Source organism: Aotus nancymaae, unplaced genomic scaffold (assembly GCF_030222135.1).
Source record: "Aotus nancymaae isolate 86718 unplaced genomic scaffold, 86718_ANA_hifiasm-v0.15.2.pri h1tg000067l, whole genome shotgun sequence".
Lineage (NCBI taxonomy): Eukaryota > Metazoa > Chordata > Mammalia > Primates > Aotidae > Aotus > Aotus nancymaae.
Window position 1 is genome coordinate 557,914 of NW_026988482.1, and position 20,990 is coordinate 578,903.

The window sequence follows — 20,990 nt, forward strand, 5'->3', positions numbered from 1 at the left end:
TACCTGTGTTTTCCTTACCAGTGATAAAACACGTAAGAGTTAGAAATCAAAAACGGAGAGCAGAAGAGTCGTGCACAGAGGTCCTGAAATGACACAAAATATATTCGCTTCTAGACAATTTTACATGGAATTAAGTTTGGTGCTTCAGGGGTTGGTCTGTTTGTCTGAGACGAAGTCTCGCTCTGTCACCCAGGCTGTACATCACGTTTACACACTTGTTCTTCTTAAGACGACAGGTTCAAATGCCAGTATCGATAATTTACATCTGCCTACAAAGCCTGGTAAGCGATCAAATGCCATGCAGCTTAGTGTAGGAGGTTCAGACCCATTCTACAAAAAGTGATACTTATTTTTAGAATAAAAACATAAGGTTTTTAATAAATTCATACTTAGTTGTTCTCGAAGCCATCCTGAAATTCCCAGGCACAGTCATATCTGGAGAGACAAATGCTAAATAGGAAGAGCCCTGAAATGTTCACCCTGCTAAATGCCTGGTTGTCTTTTCTCCCTTTACCTGATAATGAGCCTGCGCCTGCTGTGCAGAGTTCAAGGTGACATTGCAGAGTCTGCAGTACAGGGGCTTACATAGCTCCTCCAGGGCACAGTCTTGCTCCCCTCCCTTCGAGAACTCTTCTTCCCCTGCAAGAGGCAAGGAAGCCTCCTGCCCAGACGGCTTCTGTGGTGGAAGCTGCAAGGTTCCTGCAGGCCTGGTGGCCACTGACATAGGAGGAGAGGATGTGGGCTGCTCAGGTGGAAGAAGCACAGCGTGCTGCAGGAGGATCATTGGGGAGGAAAGCCTTGGGCATAATCCAGCGGGTGATGAGAAGCGAGGTCTTCAAATCTAAATCAACAGCAAAACGACAAAAACAAAACCTCACTTAAAAATGAGACTCCAGCAATGTGACAGGTAAATGACGGTATAATCGGACCCTTTCCTGCCCTTGTCCAAACCCGGCTTTGGAGCTTCTCTCCTATGGCCTCGCCTAGCAGACCTCCCCTGCCTGTGTTCATACTGACACAGTGCTCTTCCACTGAGAATGGCTTGATTTTGCCTGGCACAGTTCCAACTGCTATCCCTCTGGCCCATGAACATTAATAGCATTGCATCCACGGCTAATTAAATCTAAAAGTCACATGGCTGAAATGGACATCAAAGGTCACCTAGTCCAGACCCCTTCCCTCAGGCACACTTACACTTAAAACGTTCGTAATGGTAATCACACACAGACAAAAATACCACCAACCGGCCAGGCACGGTGGCTCACAACTGTAATCCCAGCACTTTGGGAGGCCAAGGCAGGTGGATCACCTGAAGTCAGGAGTTCAAGGCCAGTCTGGACAAAACGGTAAAACCCCATCTCCACTAAAAATACAAAAATTAGCCAGGCGTGGTGGTGGGTGCCTATAATCCAGCTACTTGGAAGGCTGAGGCAGGAGAATCTCTAGAACCCGGGAGGCGGAGGCTGCACTGAGCCAAGATCATGACACTATATACTCCAGCCAGGGAGACAGAGCAAGACTCTGTCTCAAAGAAACACCGCCAGCTAAAAATCTTAGCAAACATCTCTTCCAACCAACCAATGTCGAAAAGAGTGAATAAAAGAGTATCACCTCGCAGAATCCTTAAAGCACTCACAGAGAGTTAGGTAAAATTTCAAAGAACTCTAGGAATAGCCTAAAGTATGACAGAAATAAATAAAATGTGCTCCTTCTGATCAGCTAGCGATATTTAAGTAGTTGAGCAAGTGTAAATAGAAGTGGCAAACAGCATGGGCCACACACGTGCTGTTCAGAATGTACAGTTTTGCTTTCATTTTTTAAGTTGAATTAGTTGTTAACATATAAGAATCAAGAGATTCGTGGCTTCTCTTGATAAAAGGATGATCTGGCATCACTTGGCCCACGTTCCTATGTGGGTCACAATTAGCTAGTCAGTGTTCAGAGGCACTGTGCCCTGTAGCCAGGGCTGCCTTCTCCTGGACACCTCAGTCCCCACTCAGCCGTGGCCTGTACTTGTTACTTGCCTGTTCTCTGAAGTTTCTTGAGTTTATGGTCCTACTTCATATAGCCTTAGGTTACATTCATGAGTCCCCTATAAAATTCAAATGTTTCCTTCCTTCTCTAGGTAAATTACCTACACAAAATAAGATTATCAAGGAAATGGCCAGTAGAGTAACGGATCGCACTACCATAAGCCCCAGGATAACCCCAGTTCCTCAGTCTTCAGGCTATTTCTTTCCCTCCACCTTCTTAATAACTGATAGTCTCTATTCTAATTCCCTCAGAAAAGACCCAAAATGTTCCTCTTTCTTCAAGCTTTACTCATAATTTCTCCTGCCTCCCACCCGGATGGCATTGTCTAACCCTGGGTGTCTCAAAATGAACCACAGTACACACTTTGCATTCCCAATATTCTAATTAACCCAAATTAGGATCCTTATTTCAAAATCCACAATTCCCTCCACTCTCTCCACACAGCATTACTAAAACCTCTTCTCTCGGTCAATACAATGTGGCGATTTTAAGCTGCTGAAACTTTCCATCTGCAATGGAAATGTGTACATTATGGCAGTAACAGAATTACTAAAAGGAATCAAGTAAATTTTGAAAGTTAAAGTCTATTTTACCACATTTGATAACTACACAGCACCTGTGTATCAAGCAACAACTTTCATAGCAATTTGGGGTGGGGAGGCAACAAAGGAAATCAGTGTGATGGGAAAATAACCGTAGTTCAGGGCAAAGTGCACAATTATCAGTCACAGAATCTAACAATACGTCTCATTAACCACAAAATTTAGAAAAATGATAAAACTATTTAATTTTTAAGCAGGAGGGTACTGCCCATTTCTCTGGGAACATAAGAGCAATATAGAGTTTGAATATTTAAAAAGTCAGGTTCTCTGTATGCCATTATTTCTCTTAATTGAATCAAGCAAAGATATCCAGAAAGCAAAGATAGATACGGTCATTTTAGACAAGAGAACTAAGTAGATGAAGAACAGCTTTTCAAAAAGTTTATCTAATAATAATTCGTAATGTTAAAAAGCTACACATACAACCTGTGCGAGCCACACTGCCACAAACGTGCTGCTAGTCCATTAGTGAGAAGGTGGAGAGGGGTGTTTAAAAAATCTGGATAAAGGAAATCAGCAATGTAAACAGAAAATCAAAAGCTACCAATCGCCAAGGCATGTCTGGACTTGTTTTATGAAAGCTCACTTTCGCCAGAGGAAATTCTAGCATGTGTCTCCCCCACTGTTATCTACAGGTTTCCCTCAAAATAAAGGTCCTTCTCAAAGCACAGAAGTACAAAAGGCCTCCTACCAGAGGTGATAAATTACCTGATTTAAAGAAAAAATTCTGGCCAAACCCAGATTTACCCATTATCGCATTTTATCTTTATAATTTTTAAAGAGTAGCTTGATGTTCCAAATTTATTCCTTGTTATATTTAACAATGAACACAATGTCAACTCCTCAAAACAAATTTCTATATGACAATTACATCAACTATGAGTACAGTTGCAAACAAAAATCAGCATAAACTATAAATCTTGAATAAAACCAAGCCTGCAGTGAACGCACGAATGATGGAATACGGAGCGACTCCCACCGCGCCACTCAGATCTGTGCAGCCGCCGCAGGGCTCAGGACGGGCGCACGGGAAGGGACCGCCGCGCGGCTCAGGACGGGCGCTCGGGAGGCCGACACTAACACTCCTGAGATCCTAAACCCGCTCGGCCTGACGCTCGCGGCGGCGCAGACGTAAACGCCGGTTACCTTCCGGGTTTGGAACGAGCTAAATCGGGGCTTCACAATGAACCCGCGTAAAGGCGCGACCGCGGCGTGCTCGGTGTCACCACTGGCCTGGGGGCTGCTCTGCACGCCCGATTCCACACGACGTGCTTCTCATTTGGAGAAACTGAGGAAAGAGACTAGAAGGAAGGAGCGGGCCAGGGCGCCTCGGCAAGCGGGGGCTCTGCGGCTGGAACTCTGGGAACGGCGCGGCGGCGGCGGCGGGCTCCCCTCAGAGGTCACCGGACCGCGGCGGAGTGAGGGGAAGCAGAACCCCCGAGGCCGGGTCCACGCCGGGCGCGCTCCAAAGGGCGCCGCGAGCTGCGGGGGAGGCCTCGGGAGCGGCGCCCGAGCGCCAGAATCCGCCGCGCCGGCTCCGGACTCACAGATGCGAACCGAAGCCGCGGAGCCCTCGGGGTCGCCACGTCCCCGCTCACCGTCAACGCGCCGGCGACACGCCGGCCCCGCTCGCGCCTCGCCGGGAAGGGCGGAACCCCGCGGCTGCCACGGGCCGAGGCGGCGGCTCGCACGGAGGTCCGCCCGGTCCACGCGAAACGCCCGGAACCAGCGCCCCCAGCAGCCGACGGCGCCGGCCCGTCACGTGGGGAGCCGGGGAGACGCCGCCTCGGGGGGAACCGCCGGTCCCGAAAGCCGCGCGCTCGCGCCGCCCGCACTCACCAGAACCCCCGCACGCGCGCCCGCCCGGCCCGGCCCCGCCTCTCCTCGGAGCACCTTCGTCCGCCGGCCGCCGCCGAGCCCCCGCCGCAGCCCGGGGCTGACTGTCAAAACTCGGCCCGCCGCGACCCGCAGGGAAACAGCTGCAGGAAGTGACTGCGGAACCGGGAGGCGGCGGAGGCGGAGACTGAGGGCGCCGGCGTCGCGACTGCGCATGTGCCGGGCGGAGCGGGCCCCGCAGCGGAGGCCCCGGCGGCTCCCGCATCCCCGGTGGGCGGCGCGTGCTCCCCGGCCGCGGGGGCGCGGAGCTGGGCGGGCGCGTGACGGGCGGGAGGCTCCCACAGCCCCCGAGAGCGTTCCGCGGATGCCCTGGGCAGCTGATCCCTGGCGGGAGCCCGGGCAGAGCCTTGGCAGCCTCCGTCTCCCGCCGTCGAGACCCAGACGTGCGCGCTGGATTCGTCCCTCAGCCTGCGGGTCGGCGGTTCAGGCGGCCGAGCGACTCTTGACGCTGCTGTCGTCCCCACTTCCGCCCCAGGACGGAGGAAGAGGAGCGTGGCCGCCTGCCCGGTGGCCTCCTCGCACGAAGCGCGCCCACCCACACACACGCCCTTCCCGCGGGCGACAGTGAGCGCGGGTGGAGGCGGCTCACCTGCAGGGCGGGCAGCAGCAGGACACCAGTGGCCGGCGCCAGGGGGTCACACCCTTCACAGCCAACCTGGACATTTCACGGTTAACGTGGAGACGCGCTGAGGAAATTCCGGCTCTCAACTCTCGGTGTAAATTCACCCGTATGAAGATCTGCTGGGGTTTTGTTTCTGTTTGTGGCAAACTCCGACAAATTGACTAAGTACAGTTCAGTGGCATTAAGTATGGTTATTTTATAAATCACGAATTAAAATGCCAAGGAGATCTAAGTATAGTAAGATGTGCCCTAGTAACAGGGAAACAACTGCAGGCCATTAAGGCTGTTTCTTCGGCTGAAACGTGCACCAATCCAATACCAACGACCACAAACCATAAATGACTTCCTAAGTGTAATGATTGTTTAACGAACACATACACACAGTGTACGCCAGCCATTTAAGGAGAGTAATCCATCATCTGAATCGTTTTTCCACCTGCATGTGGACATTTACCTTATGTGTCACTATTTTAAAGTTTCTAAAATAATAAATGCTGCTAAAATCCACTCTCTAGCCCTTTTCTGTATGGCCCTTAGCCAGTCTTAGAACTTCGCAGCCCACACTCCTGAGGACCACAACCAGGCCTTGGGGACTCTCCTCTCCTGATTTTAGTCACAGCCCCATCCATGCCTCTTAATTTCCTGCCTCTGTAATTTAGCTCTATCTGCATCTTTGAACGCAAAATGTTTCTCTCACCTTGGCGCGGTGGCTTACGCCTGTAATCCCAGTACTTTCAGAGGCCAAGGTGGGCGGATCACCAGGTCAGGAGTTCTAGACCAGCCTGGTCAATATGGTGAAACCCCATCTCTACTAAAAATACAAAAATTAGCCGGACATGGCGGCGCACGCCTGTAATACCAGCTACTTGGGAGGCTGAGGCAGAAGAATCGCTTGAACCCGGGTGAGCTGCGATTGTGGCCCTGCAGTCTGTGGTTTAGAATTAGCTGGACTCTATGAGTTTCAGCACCTGAAGAGCTGAAAGAAAAAAAAAAGCCACAAACAATATATTCATCACTTTTGCTGTTAAAAAAAAAAATCAGTGTGTGATGGCCACAAAGGTTTACTTCTTACTTGAATTACACGCTGGGTCAGCTGAGGTTCTGCTCCATGGGTCTTCTCAATCCAGGGCCCAAGCTGAAGAAGCTCCCTCTATGTGGGACTTGGCAATTCCCAAGGGAGATGGGAAGCGCCAGAGAACTGTTAGAAACTTGTGAAGCGTCTTAAAGCTGCTTCTCCAACGTCTCTTGACATGTCTACTCAAATCCCATTGGCCAAAGCCTTTCATAGGCCAAACCCCAAGTAAACGGAGAAGTCTACTTGTTTCATAGGCAAATCACATGGCAATGGGCATGAATTACATTTTTTTTGGAGCAGGGGTTCTGTGGTTAATTGTAAACAATAATGCAATCTACCACAAAGATGGGGGAACCAATTTTCTCTCCCAAGAGATATTGGTGTATGTCCCAAAGAAAGGCCTATAAACCCCCACTCACCGGCCATACACACTCAGTCCTAGGGATTCATTTGAAAGAAACTGGAGCTAGAAATAACAGAATTCCCACACGTGTTTGAAGACCTAGAGACTGAGGGCATCTGAGCTATATTCCCAGTGGGGACCAGAAAAGCAGTCAACGCCTGGGGTTTCCCTTCAGTAAACCAAAAGAAAGTAGGTGTTAGCCTGAACCGTTTGAACCAGAGGACCGCCCCTAAACTCGTTTCATTTTGTTTTGTATTTATGGCATAAAAGACCATTCAGGGGAGCTGACAGAGAGCCGTAGGGGGCTGATGAGCCTACAGGTCAGAAAGAGGAAGGACAGCACGAATGAGCAGATCGCTGATCTGATAGCAGAGAAAAAACAGACACCAACTCTTGAGGCCAAAGCCCAGGGTGTCTGCACTGATGTCCACTTCCTCTTGCCACCTGCCTCCCCACTCCACCCAACCCTGCCCCAAATTTTAAGGTTATCCTCAGAAAAATAAGGGGAAACAGATCATTTTGAAGTGATAACATGTTAGCCAGAAATGACTTGGAGACAGGAGAGTTTTGTGGGTAATGGAAGTACATGTGGAATTGACTTTTTTTCTCTCTCTCTCTCTTTAAAAAGAACAGGATCAGGCTGGGCGCGGTGGCTCATGCCTGTAATCCCAGCACTTTGGGAGGCCGAGGCGGGTGGGTCACGAGGTCAAGAGATCGAGACCATCCTGGTCAACATGGTGAAACCCCGTCTCTACTAAAAATACAAAAAATTAGCTGGGCATGGTGGTGCATGCCTGTAATCCCAGCTACTCAGGAGGCTGAGGCAGGAGAATTGCTTGAACCCAGGAGGCGGAGGTTGCGGTGAGCCGAGATCGCGCCATTGCACTGCAGCCTGGGCAACAAGAGCGAAACTCCATCTTAAAAAAAAAAAAAAAAAAAAGGAACAGGATCTTAACACTGAGACTAATTTTAATTATTTTTTAAAAGAAATGTTTTTATACACCGAGTTTCATGACCTGATATAGCATAACCAGTACATAGGTATGACCATAGTTGATTGCATAAATGTATGAATGAATGAGGAATTTATTTTCTCCATCCTGTAATCGGCATTACAGTACCTGACAATGTACTTCAGAGCAACGTTTCCTTTTTATTATCACTATTATAAGGGAAACTCTCTGAATTTATCAGATGGGAACTCTCATATTAAAATAAGGATAATTATTTTTCATTACGCTAGATCCTATACTGAGAAAATCTACATCTGTATTTATTTACCAAGGAAATGGTCCTAACACACTTACTTTTGGTGGCATGGCTTGAGTTTTTGGGAATCTCTCCAGAAATCTACATGATATACTCACAATCGGAGGAGAGAAACACTCATCCCCCTCCATGGACTGGTATAATTTGTCACGTCAGATCCTCTCTTGTGTGGGAATTTGTGTCATCCTTTAAGACTCCACGTGCCTTTTCTCTCATAACACATAATGTCTTCCAGACCGACTTCTTTCTTTAAATCATCAGAGAATGCCTCCAACATTGTCTCTCATAATAACCTCTGTTTTTAACACAGTCCTTCCTTATAATCAGAGTAAAGCAATACATCAAAAATCTCAAATCCAGCAAAATAGCCTCTCATGCATTTTAATAACAGTCTAACATTTTTTAACCCAAAAATAAAATATGAAGAAATAGTGTAAACATGGCAACAGCAGTCACAAATGTTTTTCCCTGAATTCCCCTAATTTTAAAAATGGACCTTGAGAAGAATGTGTATTCTGAACAACAAAAAAAAGAAGGTTGCGGGGGGGTGAAAGGGGCAAACAGACAGCAAAGCCCAAGGCCTACAGCCAAGTAAAACAAAATATAGTTGGCAGCTGGGACAACCCACCACTAGCTGTGAGACCTGTGAGGCATCAGCAGGAGAAAGCAGAGAGAAACAACGGGGCGAGTGGCAGACCCGGGGAAACCGAGGTGCGCTCAGCCTCAGAGCCGCTGGGCTCTGCATCCACTGTTCAACCAACTGCGGACCAAAAATATTTTTTTAAAAATGTAAAAATAATGCAATGATGATGAACACAGCATTTGCATTGTATTAGGTATTATAAGTAATCTACGGAGGATTTAAAGTTTACTGGTGGATATACATACGTCATATACAAATACTATGACATTTTATCTCAAGGCAGCTGCAGATTTGGGTATGCTGGGGCCGGAGGGTCTGAAACCATCCCCCCCACAGATACCGAGGGACAGCTGTAGTTGACGGGACTCACTGGGAAGCTTGGAGAGCCAATTTGAGAACAGCAACTGGAACTGAGAGGAGCTTTGCACTTCTAAGAGTGGATTCATGCCGTGGGTAAGAGATGAGTTTGGACAGGACTTGTAGATCAGATGGTTATGTAACAGGCACTATAGCTTAAAGACATTCAAAGTTAGTTCCCGAGCCAAGTTTGAAGACTAATAACCCTGGAAACACAGACCTCAGAGACAACTGAGAATGTGTTCCTGAGCAGGCTACATGAGACACAGTAGTTACGGGTTCTGTTACATAGAAAATGAAAGCCGGGAGCAGTGAAGCAAAGGTGACGTTCTACAGTTCTGACTGGCGCTCAGTGACGTCACACACAAGATAAAGCAAATATGTGGTTAACAAGCGTGTATGCCTCAGGGTCTGGAGAGGAATGATTGATTTTATCCTGTGTTGTGTTTCATCTGCTAGACAAGGCTGCAGTCACGACGGGTCAGTGAAATACGGGAGACTCCAGCCCTGCAGGTGTCAGTTCAACTTAGCTCATAAATCCAGTTTTTATCACCCATATCTCTAACCTGTAGCTATCTTGAGCTACTTCTAAAATTCGTTTTCTGATTTTCCTTTTTCTGACAGACTGAAGCAGTTTGGGGCCTATAAACTCTCGGAACTAACTCCCAAATTCCTTTCCCAAACGGAAGAGAAAATGCTGGAATCGAATCCAAATGGTACAGGCTAGAGAAATAGGAAAAAGAAATTCCAGACGAGAGGAAGGAACCAGGAGGTGTCAGAAAGTAAGTCACTGCCTTTGGAAAATGACAGGAGGACAAGAGCAGAGGGAGCTCGAGTCTGAAATTAGAAATGAGTCCTGAACCACCATTCGTCAGCTTCTGATCACACCTGTGATTCAACTGCCAGCTTGCAAGAACTACAGACGGCGAGGAACACCTTAAACTAGGCTGCGGGCCTGAGGTCAGCAAAATCCAGACTATAGGACGATGACCTGACCTCTACAACGAGTAAGTTACACAGAAAAGGCGGGCAGGGAATGAAAGGGGAATGGGGAGACCTTTTAAAGTCTTAAAATATTTTAGGATATGGGCGAAACCAAATTAAGAATGAATACTTGGGTGATAAAAGTCACAACAAAAAGCAAAGAAGTGATTACAGTAAAAGTCAGGATAGTGGTCACTTTTCCCCTGGGGCAGACGGAGTGTGACTGGGAGAAGAAATGGTAGGTTCTGGAGTAGCTGGCAAATCTGAGGCACCTTCACCTTTCACCAGCTACTCCAGTGTCCTCACTATTTGCTAGCTTACTACTTACAAAATAGTAAGCTACTTACTCAATTACTAACTTGCCAATCATAACCACCATCCTTACTTCTTATTAAATACTAAGCTACTAACTAAATCATAACCACCATCCTTACTACTTATTAAATACTAAGCTACTAACCAAATCATAACCACCATCGTTACTACTTATTAAATACTAAGCTACTAACTAAATCATAACCACCATCCTTACTTCTCATTAAATACTAAGCTACTAACCAAATCATAACCACCATCCTTACTTCTCATTAAATACTAAGCTACTAACCAAATCATAACCACCATCCTTACTACTTATTAAATACTAAGCTACTAACCAAATCATAACCACCATCGTTACTACTTATTAGATACTAAGCTACTAACCAAATCATAACCACCATCGTTACTACTTATTAGATAATAAGCTACTAACTAAATCATAACCACCATCCTTACTTCTTATTAAATACTAAGCTACTAACTAAATCATAACCACCATCCTTACTACTTATTAGATACTAAGCTACTAACTAAATCATAACCACCATCCTTACTTCTTATTAAATACTAAGCTACTAACTAAATCATAACCACCATCCTTACTACTTATTAAATACTAAGCTACTAACCAAATCATAACCACCATCGTTACTACTTATTAAATACTAAGCTACTAACTAAATCATAACCACCATCCTTACTTCTCATTAAATACTAAGCTACTAACCAAATCAGAACCACCATCCTTACTTCTCATTAAATACTAAGCTACTAACCAAATCATAACCACCATCCTTACTACTTATTAAATACTAAGCTACTAACCAAATCATAACCACCATCGTTACTACTTATTAGATACTAAGCTACTAACCAAATCATAACCACCATCGTTACTACTTATTAGATACTAAGCTACTAACTAAATCATAACCACCATCCTTACTTCTTATTAGATAATAAGCTACTAACTAAATCATAACCACCATCCTTACTTCTTATTAAATACTAAGCTACTAACTAAATCATAACCACCATCCTTACTACTTATTAGATACTAAGCTACTAACTAAATCATAACCACCATCCTTACTTCTTATTAAATACTAAGCTACTAACCAAATCATAACCACCATCCTTACTTCTTATTAGATACTAAGCTACTAACAAAATCATAACCACCATCCTTATTTCTTATTAGATACTAAGCTACTAACCAAATCATAACCACCATCCTTACTTCTTATTAGATACTAAGCTACTAACTAAATCATAACCACCATCCTTACTTCTTATTAAATACTAAGCTACTAACTAAATCATAACCACCATCCTTACTACTTATTAGATACTAAGCTACTAACTAAATCATAACCACCATCCTTACTTCTTATTAAATACTAAGCTACTAACTAAATCATAACCACCATCCTTACTTCTTATTAGATACTAAGCTACTAACCAAATCATAACCACCATCCTTACTTCTTATTAGATACTAAGCTACTAACCAAATCATAACCACCATCCTTACTTCTTATTAGATACTAAGCTACTAACTAAATCATAACCACCATCCTTACTTCTTATTAAATACTAAGCTACTAACTAAATCATAACCACCATCCTTACTACTTATTAGATACTAAGCTACTAACTAAATCATAACCACCATCCTTACTTCTTATTAGATACTAAGCTACTAACTAAATCATAACCACCATCCTTACTTCTTATTAGATACTAAGCTACTAACCAAATCATAACCACCATCCTTACTTCTTATTAGATACTAAGCTACTAACCAAATCATAACCACCATCCTTACTTCTTATTGGATACTAAGCTACTAACCAAATCATAACCACCATCCTTACTACTTATTAAATACTAAGCTACTAACCAAATCATAACCACCATCCTTACTACTTATTAAATACTAAGCTACTAACCAAATCATAACCACCATCGTTACTTCTTATTAGATACTAAGCTACTAACCAAATCATAACCACCATCGTTACTTCTCATTAAATACTAAGCTACTAACCAAATCATAACCACCATCCTTACTTCTCATTAAATACTAAGCTACTAACTAAATCATAACCACCATCCTTACTTCTCATTAGATACTAAGCTACTAACCAAATCATAACCACCATCCTTACTTCTCATTAAATACTAAGCTACTAACTAAATCATAACCACCATCCTTACTTCTTATTAGATACTAAGCTACTAACCAAATCATAACCACCATCCTTACTACTTATTAAATACTAAGCTACTAACCAAATCATAACCACCATCCTTACTACTTATTAGATACTAAGCTACTAACCAAATCATAACCACCATCCTTACTACTTATTAGATACTAAGCTACTAACCAAATCATAACCACCATCCTTACTTCTCATTAGATACTAAGCTACTAACCAAATCATAACCACCATCCTTACTACTTATTAGATACTAAGCTACTAACTAAATCATAACCACCATCCTTACTTCTTATTAGATACTAAGCTACTAACCAAATCATAACCACCATCCTTACTACTTATTAAATACTAAGCTACTAACCAAATCATAACCACCATCCTTACTACTTATTAGATACTAAGCTACTAACCAAATCATAACCACCATCCTTACTTCTTATTAGATACTAAGCTACTAACCAAATCATAACCACCATCCTTACTTCTTATTAAATACTAAGCTACTAACCAAATCATAACCACCATCCTTACTTCTTATTAGATACTAAGCTACTAACCAAATCATAACCACCATCCTTACTTCTTATTAGATACTAAGCTACTAACCAAATCATAACCACCATCCTTACTACTTATTAAATACTAAGCTACTAACCAAATCATAACCACCATCCTTACTACTTATTAAATACTAAGCTACTAACCAAATCATAACCACCATCCTTACTACTCATTAAATACTAAGCTACTAACTAAATCATAACCACCATCCTTACTTCTCATTAAATACTAAGCTACTAACCAAATCATAACCACCATCCTTACTTCTCATTAAATACTAAGCTACTAACCAAATCATAACCACCATCGTTACTTCTCATTAAATACTAAGCTACTAACCAAATCATAACCACCATCCTTACTTCTCATTAAATACTAAGCTACTAACTAAATCATAACCACCATCCTTACTACTTATTAGATACTAAGCTACTAACCAAATCATAACCACCATCCTTACTACTTATTAGATACTAAGCTACTAACCAAATCATAACCACCATCCTTACTACTTATTAAATACTAAGCTACTAACCAAATCATAACCACCATCCTTACTTCTCATTAAATACTAAGGTACTAACTAAATCATAACCACCATCCTTACTTCTCATTAAATACTAAGCTACTAACTAAATCATAACCACCATCCTTACTACTTATTAAATACTAAGCTACTAACCAAATCATAACCACCATCCTTACTTCTCATTAAATACTAAGGTACTAACTAAATCATAACCACCATCCTTACTTCTCATTAAATACTAAGCTACTAACCAAATCATAACCACCATCCTTACTACTTATTAAATACTAAGCTACTAACCAAATCATAACCACCATCCTTACTTCTCATTAAATACTAAGGTACTAACTAAATCATAACCACCATCCTTACTTCTCATTAAATACTAAGCTACTAACCAAATCATAACCACCATCCTTACTACTTATTAAATACTAAGCTACTAACCAAATCATAACCACCATCCTTACTACTTATTAAATACTAAGCTACTAACCAAATCATAACCACCATCCTTACTACTCATTAAATACTAAGCTACTAACTAAATCATAACCACCATCCTTACTTCTCATTAAATACTAAGCTACTAACCAAATCATAACCACCATCCTTACTTCTCATTAAATACTAAGCTACTAACCAAATCATAACCACCATCGTTACTTCTCATTAAATACTAAGCTACTAACCAAATCATAACCACCATCCTTACTTCTCATTAAATACTAAGCTACTAACTAAATCATAACCACCATCCTTACTACTTATTAGATAATAAGCTACTAACCAAATCATAACCACCATCCTTACTTCTCATTAAATACTAAGGTACTAACCAAATCATAACCACCATCCTTACTTCTCATTAAATACTAAGCTACTAACCAAATCATAACCACCATCGTTACTTCTCATTAAATACTAAGCTACTAACCAAATCATAACCACCATCCTTACTTCTCATTAAATACTAAGCTACTAACTAAATCATAACCACCATCCTTACTACTTATTAGATACTAAGCTACTAACCAAATCATAACCACCATCCTTACTTCTTATTAGATACTAAGCTACTAACCAAATCATAACCACCATCCTTACTACTTATTAAATACTAAGCTACTAACCAAATCATAACCACCATCCTTACTTCTCATTAAATACTAAGGTACTAACTAAATCATAACCACCATCCTTACTTCTCATTAAATACTAAGGTACTAACTAAATCATAACCACCATCCTTACTACTTATTAAATACTAAGCTACTAACCAAATCATAACCACCATCCTTACTTCTCATTAAATACTAAGGTACTAACTAAATCATAACCACCATCCTTACTTCTCATTAAATACTAAGCTACTAACCAAATCATAACCACCATCCTTACTACTTATTAAATACTAAGCTACTAACCAAATCATAACCACCATCCTTACTTCTCATTAAATACTAAGCTACTAACCAAATCATAACCACCATCGTTACTTCTCATTAAATACTAAGCTACTAACCAAATCATAACCACCATCCTTACTTCTCATTAAATACTAAGCTACTAACCAAATCATAACCACCATCGTTACTTCTCATTAAATACTAAGCTACTAACCAAATCATAACCACCATCCTTACTTCTCATTAGATACTAAGCTACTAACTAAATCATAACCACCATCCTTACTACTTATTAGATACTAAGCTACTAACCAAATCATAACCACCATCCTTACTTCTTATTAGATACTAAGCTACTAACCAAATCATAACCACCATCCTTACTACTTATTAAATACTAAGCTACTAACCAAATCATAACCACCATCCTTACTTCTCATTAAATACTAAGGTACTAACTAAATCATAACCACCATCCTTACTTCTCATTAAATACTAAGCTACTAACTAAATCATAACCACCATCCTTACTACTTATTAAATACTAAGCTACTAACCAAATCATAACCACCATCCTTACTTCTCATTAAATACTAAGGTACTAACTAAATCATAACCACCATCCTTACTTCTCATTAAATACTAAGCTACTAACCAAATCATAACCACCATCCTTACTACTTATTAAATACTAAGCTACTAACCAAATCATAACCACCATCCTTACTTCTCATTAAATACTAAGCTACTAACCAAATCATAACCACCATCCTTACTTCTCATTAAATACTAAGGTACTAACTAAATCATAACCACCATCCTTACTTCTCATTAAATACTAAGCTACTAACTAAATCATAACCACCATCCTTACTACTTATTAAATACTAAGCTACTAACCAAATCATAACCACCATCCTTACTTCTCATTAAATACTAAGGTACTAACTAAATCATAACCACCATCCTTACTTCTCATTAAATACTAAGCTACTAACCAAATCATAACCACCATCCTTACTACTTATTAAATACTAAGCTACTAACCAAATCATAACCACCATCCTTACTTCTCATTAAATACTAAGCTACTAACCAAATCATAACCACCATCGTTACTTCTCATTAAATACTAAGCTACTAACCAAATCATAACCACCATCCTTACTTCTCATTAAATACTAAGCTACTAACTAAATCATAACCACCATCCTTACTTCTCATTAAATACTAAGCTACTAACCAAATCATAACCACCATCCTTACTTCTCATTAAATACTAAGCTACTAACCAAATCATAACCACCATCCTTACTTCTCATTAAATACTAAGCTACTAACCAAATCATAACCACCATCCTTACTTCTTATTAAATACTAAGCTACTAACCAAATCATAACCACCATCCTTACTACTTATTAAATACTAAGCTACTAACCAAATCATAACCACCATCCTTACTACTCATTAAATACTAAGCTACTAACTAAATCATAACCACCATCCTTACTTCTCATTAAATACTAAGCTACTAACCAAATCATAACCACCATCCTTACTTCTCATTAAATACTAAGCTACTAACCAAATCATAACCACCATCGTTACTTCTCATTAAATACTAAGCTACTAACCAAATCATAACCACCATCCTTACTTCTCATTAAATACTAAGCTACTAACTAAATCATAACCACCATCCTTACTTCTCATTAAATACTAAGCTACTAACCAAATCATAACCACCATCCTTACTTCTCATTAAATACTAAGCTACTAACCAAATCATAACCACCATCCTTACTTCTCATTAAATACTAAGCTACTAACCAAATCATAACCACCATCGTTACTTCTCATTAAATACTAAGCTACTAACCAAATCATAACCACCATCCTTACTTCTCATTAAATACTAAGCTACTAACTAAATCATAACCACCATCCTTACTACTTATTAGATACTAAGCTACTAACCAAATCATAACCACCATCCTTACTACTTATTAAATACTAAGCTACTAACCAAATCATAACCACCATCCTTACTTCTCATTAAATACTAAGGTACTAACTAAATCATAACCACCATCCTTACTACTCATTAAATACTAAGCTACTAACCAAATCATAACCACCATCCTTACTTCTTATTAAATACTAAGCTACTAACTAAATCATAACCACCATCCTTACTACTTACTAAATACTAAGCTACTAACTAAATCATAACCACCATCCTTACTACTTATTAAATACTAAGCTACTTACTCAATTACTAACTTACTAAATCATAACTACTAAACCTTGCTACTACTGAACAGTGGTCCTCACCATTCACACAGGTAGCGGTCAAGAAATAGAACTTATAATAATGCATTCAACGGTACTTTTTAATGCATTTTTCAATATCTACGTCATATTTTACAATAAAGAAACTTTTAAAAACAGAAGAAAACTAATAATACCTCCTGTCATAGAAAATGCAAAAATATGCAAAGCGGAAAAAGACTTCTCATAGTCACAGCATGCTTTCTTTTCAAGTTTGCACCATTTCCTTTCAGGCTTTTTTCTACCCATGTAAAGAAATATGTTTTTAGTGAAATTGGATTATGCTATATGTACCATGATTTTTACTTATACCATAAGTGCTTCCAACAAATAATCCTAGAACATGGCACTTTTAATGGCTTCATAATATTCCATCCAAAGACACAGTAAAATTTAAACATTCACTTATTGTTGGGTATTGAGTTTTTTTCCAATTTCTCACTAAAATAAACAGCACCCCACCATTGTCATCCATCTTGATTTGAATTGATGATGACTTTATTAAATTAAATTATGATCCTATGAAGTTAGTAGATCAAAGGGAATGAACACCCAGGGCTTTTACTACGTTTTGCCAAATTGGCTTTCCAAGACAGTGGCCCTCACCACTCCCACCAGGCGCTTTCAGAGCGTGCTCATCTCTGTTCACACACACTGTAGCTCATTACAAATTCGTTCTTCTTCACAATTTGCTAAGCAACAAAATGGTATGTTGTCATTTTCATGTCTTTAATTATTTAACCTGTGCAGTTATTTTTTGAGAATTGTCTGATTTTGTCCTTTTCTTTTGGAGACTAAGCTCGCTAATTAGGTAGTATGCACTTTTGAGAACATCGACCGATTGTCTCTTTATGTTAAAAGTAGTTCTTCTGGGTTTTTTTTTTTTTAGACAGAGTTTAGTTCTTGTTGCCCAGACTGGAGTCCAGGGGCACGATCTCAGCTCACTGCCACCGCCGTCCCCCAGGTTCAAGCGATTCTCCTGCCTCAGCCTCCTGAGTAACTGGGATTACAGGTACCCACTACCACAACCGGCTAATTTTTATATTTTTGGTAGAGATGGGGTTTCACCATATTGTCCAAGCTGGTCTTGAACTCCTGACCTCAGGTTATCCACCCGTCCTGGCCTCCCAAAGTGCTGGGATTACAGGCATGAGCCACCGCACCCAGCCAGTATTTTTTTTACTTACAGAAATTTTAGGCCAGGTATGGTGGTTTATGCCTGTAATCCCAGCACTTTGGAGGCCAAGGCAGGAGAATGCCTTGAGCCCAGGAGTTTGAAACTAGCCTTGGCAATATACTGACACCTCATCTCTACCAAAAATGAACAAAATTAGGCAGGCATGGTGGGATACACCTGTAGTCCCAGATACTCAGGAGGCTATGGAAGAAGGATGTCTTGCACCCAGAAGGTTGAGGCTGCAGTGAGCCAAGACTGGGCCACTGCACTCCAGCCGGGGTGACAAAGCAAGAGAAGACAAGTCAGAAAAGGAAGCTTTACTCATCCTATGGGAAAGGGAAAGGGGAGGAAAGGAAGTTTTACTCTCTTATAGGTCACAGCTTCTGTGACACCTCTTCTGTGAAGTCAATTCTAATCTTACAGTTACAGTTAGCAGATCCTCCTGGTATATGCCAAGTACCCTATACTTCCCTTCATAGATCTGAAAAATGAGCCAACATAGTACCCTGCTCCTGTGCTAAACAATATTAGAACCAAACACAGTTTCTAGTCTTAAGTTAAATGACTCTGAGACCAGCCATACTTTCCTGTACCTATGGTAAACAAAACCAGAACAAGCAAAACAAAACTTAGTTACCTGCTTCCAGAAATGTTTGTGCCTAAAAGATCAGGAGAGAGAGATCCAAGATGGCTGATCACTAGCAGCTCGGGCACGTAGCTCCCAGTGAAAGCACAGAGAACGAGAGGACGCCACACTTTCAGACGAATATTTGTTGCTCACGGACCAGGAGATTCCCAGCGGAGGAGCCCCATGGGTCGCCAGAGCGACTTGTGGCTGGCGTGGCGGTCTTGGTGGCACCTTAGCGTGGCAGTTCTTGGTGCAGAGTCCAGAGATTCCCGGGCAGAAAAGCACCATCAGTCTTAACACCACTGTTTTGGCCGGCACAGTGGATTGCTCAGATTTCGGTGCTGGGAATCAAAAGTTGGATGTCCGCTCAGAGACCTAGTTAGAAAGCCAGTAATTACAAAGACGACAGAGGGATAAATATATAATGAAGAGAAAAAACCAGCCTAAAAAGGCAGAGAATACTCAAAATCAGAGTGCCTCTCCCTCTACAGGGGATCGCAATTCCTCATCAGTAACGGAACAAGGCTTAATGGAGAACAAGTGTGTTCCAATAACAGAAGCAGGTTTCAAAATGTGGGTGATAAGAAACTTCTGTGAATTAAAAGAACTTGTTTTAACCCAATGCAAAGAAACTAAGAACCTTGAAAAAAGGTTTGACGAAATGCTAACAAGAATGGACAATTTAGAGAGGAATATAAGTGAATTGATGGAGCTGAAAAACACAGCACGAGAACTTCGCGAAGCATGCACAAGTTTAAACAGTCGAATTGATCAAGCAGAAGGAAGGATATCAGAAGTCGAGGACCAGCTCAGTGAAATTAAACGAGAAGACAAGATTGGAGAAAAAAGGATAAAAAGGAATGAGCAAAGTCTCCAGGAAATATGGGACCATGTGAAAAGACCTAATTTACGTTTGATAGGTGTACCTGAATGTGACGAAGAGAAGGAATCCAAGTTGGAAAATACTCTTCAGGATATCATTCAGGAAAACTTTCCCAACCTGGCAAGGCAGGGTAATATTCAACTCCAGGTAATACAGAGAACACCACAAAGATATTCTTCAAGAAGACCAACCCCAAGGCACATAATCGCCAGATTTATTAGGGTTGAAATGAAGAAGAAAATACTAAGGGCAGCCAGAGAAAAAGGTCAGGTTACCCATAAAGGGAAACCTATCAGACTTACAGCAGATCTCTCAGCAGAAACCCTGCAAGCCAGAAAAGAGTGGGGACCAATATTTAACATCCTTAAAGAAAAGAACTTTCAACCTAGAATTTCCTATCCAGCCAAACTAAGCTTTATGACAGAAGGAAAAATTAAATCTTTTGTGAACAAACAAGTACTTAGAGACTTCACCACCACCAGGCCTGCTTTACAAGAGCTTCTGAAAGAAGCACTATACATATAAAGGAACAACAAATATCAGCCTTTCCAAAAATATATCAAAAAGCAAAGAGCATTAACACAATGAAAAATTTACACCAACTAATGGGCAAAACAGCCAGCTAGCATCAAATGGCAGTATTAAACTCATATATATTCTAATTGGATAAAAAGCCAAAACCCATCGGTATGCTGCATCCAGACCCATCTCACATGCAATGATACTCAAAGACTCAAAACAAAGAGAAGGAGGGAGATTTACCAACCAAACAGAGAGTAAAAATAAACAAATAAACAAAAAGCAGGAGATGCAATTCTCGCCTCTGATAAAGTAGACTTTAAAGCAACAAAGAGCAAAAGAGGCAAAGAAGGACATTACATAATGGCAAAAGGATCAATGTAACAAGAAGAGCTAACGGTTCTATAGATCAACCAGACAGAAAATTAACAAGGACATCTAGGACTTGAACTCAGACCCGGAACAAGTAAACTTAATAAACATTTATAGAACTCTCCACTTCAAATACACAAAGCATA

At 41.1% G+C, this 20,990-nt stretch overlaps 1 protein-coding gene across 21 annotated transcripts in view; it reads right to left on the reverse strand.

Annotated features, from left to right (window-relative positions):
- ZMAT3 (zinc finger matrin-type 3) overlaps nucleotides 1-20,990 on the reverse strand; it is a 122,204-nt gene that overhangs the window by 40,293 nt on the left and 60,921 nt on the right. For 14 of the 21 annotated variants that reach the window (XM_064366817.1, XM_012472267.3, XM_064366810.1 and 11 more), the window contains one exon: nucleotides 515-841. In XM_064366817.1, coding sequence (XP_064222887.1) covers nucleotides 515-784 — 270 coding nt within the window. In that variant the 5' untranslated portion in view covers nucleotides 785-841. Of the gene's footprint in view, nucleotides 1-514; nucleotides 842-3,059; nucleotides 3,533-3,587; nucleotides 3,610-3,782; nucleotides 3,895-4,234; nucleotides 4,257-4,475; nucleotides 4,500-19,079; nucleotides 19,446-20,990 lie in introns of those variants that run through there. The other 7 variants (XM_064366815.1, XM_064366814.1, XM_021674534.2 and 4 more) reach the window with 6 other exon arrangements.